General features: G+C 37.7%; 1 protein-coding gene across 1 annotated transcript; it reads left to right on the top strand.

Annotated features, from left to right (window-relative positions):
* LOC130459500 (uncharacterized) lies at positions 1-504 on the top strand. Its single transcript, XM_056826896.1, has one exon. The coding sequence runs from the start codon at positions 1-3 to the stop codon at positions 502-504; it is 504 nt and encodes a 167-aa protein (XP_056682874.1).
* Positions 505-6699: the final 6195 nt, after the last annotated feature.

Raw genomic sequence — 6699 nt, 5'->3', positions numbered from 1 at the left:
ATGAAATTGGACAGACAAGCCCTCGGAGTTATCCGATTAACGTTATCGCGCAATGTTGCCTTTAATATAGCAAAGGAAAAGACCACGACAGGTCTTATGAAATCTCTCTCAAATATGTATGAGAAGCCATTAGCCTCTAATAAAGTTCATTTAATGAGGCGATTATTCAATTTGCGGATGACGGAAGGTGCATCGGTAGCTCAACCTCTCAACGAACTTAATTCAGTCACAACTCAATTAAGTTCAGTCGAAATAGATTTTGAAGATGAAGTTCGAGCATTGATACTTTTATCTTCTTTACCAGATAGCTGGAGTGCTACAGTCACAGCTGGGTGTAGCTCGTCAGGAAGAAATAAGTCAAAATTTGACGACGTTCGTGATCTGGTTCTCAGGGAAGAGATCCAACAGAGAGAGTCGGATGAATCATCAACCTCTTCAGTATTGCATACGGAGTCAAGAGGAAGAAATACAACTAGAAGGAATGAACGTGAAAGATCAAGCTGAGGTAAATCCAGAAATTGGAGATCAAAATCAAGGACTCCTAGTAAATCAACGAGCTCGAAGACTATCGAGTGTTGGAATTATGGGAAGATCGGGCACTACAAAAATCAGTGCAAGAGTGCACTGAAAATTCAAGAAGCGAAGGCAGAAGCAAATATCACTTCTACCTTGGAAGGAGATGATGCGTTGATATGCTCTCTCGAGAGCAAGGAAGAGTCTTGGGTGTTAGACTCTGGAGCATCATTCCACGCTACTTCGAAAAAAGATTTCTTCGAGAGGTATGTCCCTGGAAACCTTGGGAAAGTATACCTTGGTGATGATCAACCTTGTGATATTGTTGGTAAAGGTGTAGTGAAGATTAAGTTAAATGGGTCAGTTTGGGAGCTAAAAGATGTCAGGTATATTCTCGACCTAAGAAAGAACTTGATCTCAGTTGGGAAGTTGGCTAGTGAAGGCTACACTACAAACTTCCAAGGTGATATATAATGGGAATATTACAAAAGGTGCAATGACAGTTGCGCATGGTGAAAAGAGTGGTACTCTTTACATGACAATAGGGGCGTGCTGTTCAATTGCAGTTGCATCGGGAAAATGAAAATTCTAAATTGTGGCACCGAAGACTTGGCCACATGAGTAAGAAAGGGATGAAGCTTATGCATTCGAAAGGAAAAATTCCAGAGTTGCAGTCTGTTGAAGTAGACATGTGCGAGGAGTGCATACTTGGAAAGCAGAAGAGGGTAAGCTTTTAGACTAGTGGTAGAACCCCAAAGAAGGAAAAGTTGGAGCTTTTTCACTCCGATGTTTGGGGACCAACAACTACTTCATCCATTGGTCGAAAACACTATTTTGTAATTTTCATCGATGATCACTCTCGAAAGGTATGGGTTTACTTTCTAAAACATAAATCTGAAGTGTTTGAAGCTTTCAAGAGATGGAAAGCTATGGTTGAAAATGAGACACGTTTGAAGATCAAAAAGTTCAGAACTAACAATGGTGGTGAATATGAAGACACCACGTTTAAGAAGTTTTGCTATGATCATGGAATAAGGATGGAGAGAACCTTACCTGGTACACCTCAACACAATGGTGTAGCTGAGCGTATGAACCGAATGTTGACAGAAAGAGCCAGAAGCATTCGTATACAGTCAGGTTTACCGAAGCTGTTCTGGGCAGAAGCAGTCAACACAGCAGCTTACTTGATTAACCGAGGACATTCAACTCCGTTAGAATACAAAATACCAGAAGAGGTATGGAGTGGGAAAGAGATAAGTTTATCTCACTTAAAGGTATTCGGTTGTGTAGCATATGTGCATATTAGTGATCACGGCAGGTATAAGCATGATCCTAAATCTAAGAAATGTACTTTCATTAGCTATGGTGGGGATGAATTTGGATACCGCATCTAGGATGATGAAAACAAAAAGATGATCCGTACCAGAGATGTGATTTTCAATGAAAGAGTTATGTACAAGGATAGACACAAAACTGACGCAAACGAATTAGAACAAAGTGGGCCGATGTTTGTTGATGAAGATTATGTTCCAGATAGTACAATGACAGACTCAATTGTAAGGGAACCTCAACAAGATGAATCCATTGGACAAATCACGATGCCACGGTCCAACATGCCACATCCTTCTAGTCCAACACCAACATTGAGGAGGACTACTCGTCCACATGTGCCAAACAGAAAATATATGAATTATCTATTATTGACTGATGAGGGAGAACCTGAATGCTATAATGAAGCATGTCAGACCATTGATGTTAGCAAGTGGGAGCTTTCAATGAAAGGTGAGATGCAATCTTTGATCTCAAACCAGACATGGGAACTAGTTGAGTTACCCATAGGTAAGAAAGCCCTTCATAATAAATGGGTATATCGAGTGAAAAAGGAGCATGATGGTTCCAAGAGATACAAAGCTCGATTAGTAGTCAAAGGATTACAACAGAAAGAAGGAGTTGACTATATATAATGAGATTTTCGCACCTGTTGTGGAACTCAATACCATCAGAACAGTGTTGAGTTTCCATTGAAGATCTTCATCTTGAGCAGTTAGATGTGAAGACTACATTTCTTCATGGAGTTATGAATGAAGAGATATACATGCATCATCCAGAAGGTTTCTTAGAAAGTAGGAAAGAAAATATAGTGTGCAAACTTAAGAAAAGTTTGTATGGCCTAAAACAAGCCCCGAGACAGTGGTATAAAAAGTTTGATAGTTTTATGCACAAGGAAGATTTCCAGAAGTGCAACGTTGACCACTGTTGCTACATTAAAAGATATCTGGCCAGTTATATCATCTTACTACTTTATGTCGATGATATGTTAGTAGCAAGTCCAAATATGGATGATATTAAAAGGTTGAAGCAACAATTGTCAAAGGAGTTTGACATGAAGGACTTAGGTCCAGCAAAGAAGATTCTTGGAATGCAAATTACAAGAGATAAGCATAAAAGTACTTTGCAGTTATCTCAATCAAAGTACATCAAACGTGTTTTACAGAGATTCAATATAAGTGACTCCAAGCCAGTTAGTACATCCTTGGCAAGTCATTTTCGATTATCTAAGGATCAGTGCCCTCAGACGGAGGAAGATAAAAATTATATGGCTAAGGTTCCTTATGCCTCAGCCATTGGGAGTTTGATGTATGCAATGGTTTGTACAAGACCACATATTGGACATACAGTGGGAGTTGTTAGCAGGTTTATGTCAAATCCAGGAAAAGTTCATTGGGAAGCAGTGAAGTGGATTTTGAGGTATCTACGAGGTACCATAGATAAGTGTCTGTACTTTGGTAACGGTGAATTAAAAGTACAAGGTTATGTTGATGCAGAATTTGGAGGTGAAGTCGACCATAGAAAAAGCACCACCAGCTATATATTCACAGTTGGAAATACAACGGTTAGTTGGATGTCACAATTACAGAAGATTGTTGCTTTGTCCACTATAGAGGATGAATATATAGCAGTAACTGAAGACAGTAAAGAGATGATATGGCTTCAAGGTTTGTTAACTGAGTTGGGATTCAAGCAAGAGAATAATGTATTGTACAGTGATAGTCAGAGTGCGATACACTTGGAAAAGAATTCAGCATTCAATTCTCGAACAAATCATATTGGGATTCGGTATCATTTTATCCGATCTTTACTAGAAGATGAAGTGTTCACATTGGAGAAAATCCAAGGAACCAAAAATCCGGCGGATATGTTAACAAAAATGGTGACTATCGACGAACTAAAGTTTTGTTCAACTTTAGTTGGGCTGCATGAATAACAAAAAAGGGAAAAGTTTCTCTGCATGGAGTAAGGTGTGAAGACAGATTAAAATCAGTTTTCAAGTGGGAGATTATTGGAGAAATGATAAATAAAGCATTATTTATTTTTAGCTAAAAATAAATTAAGCAATTAGTATCATCCTTTGCAAGATTATAGGATGCGTAAGAGAAATGACAATTTGAGGTGCTACGCTATTTACTTTAATTCGCCCACTATTTTAGGAAAAACAAAAGCATATATAAACATGCTATTGATTTTTTGTAATATAATCCAAAAAAAAAAGAAAAAAAAGAGAAAAAAGCTTTAAGAGAATTTTTTAGAGAAAAATCCTTGGGTGTAATTGGGGTGTGTATGGGTTGTGAGTTACAATAAGTGTTGTGAGCATTTGTGTATTATTTATCTTTTCAATAAAAGTTTCGCAGCGTATTTAGAGATTATAACACTTGTCAGATAATCAATTTGGTTGTGTGTGTTATTTTAAATATTATTGTTATTCCCACTAACCTGATTCATTAGGAAAGTTGCTTAATTTCTTAACAAAGGTAATAAGAAAGGAAATGTGAAAACTAAGCCTTGTGGACCTTTATCTGATTCTCATATCCTCAAAACTCAGTCGATTGATGAAGTTCTTGGGGTGGAAGCATTGTATTTTGATTTTTAGAATGAAATTCTCACATTAAAATTGGTGCTGCAACATCTACAAGTGCGTTCAGAAGTGAGGCATTCATTCAATGAATGGATGCAATTAATGCATAACTCAGCTGGAATGGGGAAAAAGACTCAATCCAGAGCTAATGTTGACAAAGATAAGGTCACTGTCCCTATTTCACAGCAATTTGATGAATTAGTTGTGCACAATACTGAGCATGAATCTGTTTCTGATGATGAGATTGAATCGATGGATAACCTTATTAGTCCAGTTCAAATTGATCTAGATAATATTTAGGAAGAAGTAGATTTCTGGAATTCTGTTGTGGTGTGTTGTATTGTTGGGTCTAATCCTCCTTTCATGTAATGGAAGGATTTATTAGGAGGATATGGAAGAAACTCAATGTGGATAAGGTTGTAATGATGAAAAAGGGATATACCTAGTGAGATTTTTTTAACTATGGATTCGAGATATAAGGTGCTTCTAGGCCATTATTTCTTTGAAAGCAAGCCAAATGATCATGAAATCATGGACTGCTGAAATGGACATGGAGAAAGAGGATGTGAAATCTATCTTTATTTGGATTCAATTTAAACTGAATTTCAAATACAGGGGTGAAAAGACTCCGTTTAAGATTGTGAGTCAACTAGAAAACCCTATTAAGAGAGTTGATGTTACTACATTGCATGTAGAGATAAGCTTCAATTTTCTAGAGTGATAGTTGAAGTACCTATGACACAGAAGCTACCTGGTCAGATATCCTTCATGAATGAACATGGAGAATTGGCCAATGATGGAATTACTTATGAATGGAGGCCAACCGTTTTCGAAAAGTACAATAAAGTTGGGCATTTGGCTTCAGATTGTAGACATGGTAAGGCTGAGAAAGTAGGGGTTCAAAATCAACCTAACACAGAACAAGAGCAGACTGTTAAGGTTGTATTAGTAGTGGATCAGGAGTGATTTCAAAGAGCACTCAGAACGATCACAGTTAGGCCAGGTGTCTACTTCAGAACCAAATCAAACTCCTAATACCTTTCAGCTTTTGAATGATGATGCACAGATACAACATAGCACTGGTGATCAATCATATGCTATAGGAGGTATGGGTGTTCCCAGGGGTACAACGGTAGGAAGGGGGGACCCTTCCCACTCCAATGGATAGAATTTTAACTTGGAATGTCTGGGGAATCAACTCAACTCAGAAACAAGAAGCTGTGAAGAGATTCATTCATAAATATGATTTTGGGTTGGTTGAACTCCTTGAATACAAGGTGAAGGTTGCTAATCTTGGCAATCTTTACCAAAGAGTTTTTTCAAATAGTTGTTTTACTAGCAATTCTGGTCATCATGATGGTGACTGAATGTTGTGGCTTGGAAACCTGGTAGCTTTCCAGTTAACATCGTTGTTGCTTCAGGTCAGTTCATTCATTGGCAGGTTTCCCCAATGAGTGGTATGTCCTAGTTTCTATTGTACATTTATATATGCTTCCAATGAACGTAACAAAAGAACTGGGTTGTGGAGGGATTTGAAGACCCTCAATACTTGGGGTCCTTCGATTCTTTGTGGAGACTTTAATTGTGTAATGGTTGTAGAGGAGAGAATTGGTGCTCCTGTTAGAGACACTGAGATTGTAGACATCAGTGAATGCATGTTTTTTTTGTAGCATGGAAGATGTCAAGAGCAATGGTAACTTGTATACTTGGAACAATAAACAACAAGGTACAACTAGGGTCTTCTCTGAACTTGATAGGGTTTTAGCTAATGCAGCCTAGCAAGGGGTTATTCTTCTGTTGAAGTCTATTTTATGAGTTAAGGTTATTTTGATCATTCACCTGGTATGATTACTGTGTACCCTAGGAACACTGGAGGGAAAACCATTTAAATACTTTACTATATGGAAAACCTCTCCCGCTTTCACAGATATTGTACAATCTCACTGGAATACTCAGATCGGTGTAAGAAAGAATTTTATTCTGGTTAGCAAGTTGAAGAAAGTTAAAGCTACTTTGAAAGAGCTTAATAGATCTGGTTTCACAGATATTTAGGCTGCAGAATTAAAGGTGTATCATGATATGGTTGCTACGCAGGAAGCTATGCATCTTCATCTCTGATCAGGTTCTTTCTGATTTAGAGTTGAATGTTGTTCAAGACTATAAGCTTAAACATAGAGCTTTTCTAGAGTTTTTGAAGCAAAAAGAAAAAATTGATTGGATTATGGTTTGTGATGAGAGCATGGCCGTATTTCATCAGAGTATTAAGAGTATAA

The sequence above is a fragment of the Spinacia oleracea genome, chromosome 4, assembly GCF_020520425.1.
Source record: "Spinacia oleracea cultivar Varoflay chromosome 4, BTI_SOV_V1, whole genome shotgun sequence".
Classification (NCBI taxonomy): Eukaryota; Viridiplantae; Streptophyta; class Magnoliopsida; order Caryophyllales; family Amaranthaceae; genus Spinacia; species Spinacia oleracea.
Note: the sequence above shows the minus strand (reverse complement) of the source record. Positions and strands in the feature narration are given on the sequence as shown.

What these genes read in the sequence shown, in the direction of transcription:
- LOC130459500 (XM_056826896.1), top strand. Translation starts at nt 1, where the DNA reads ATGAAATTGGACAGACAAGCCCTCGGAGTTATCCGATTAACGTTATCG.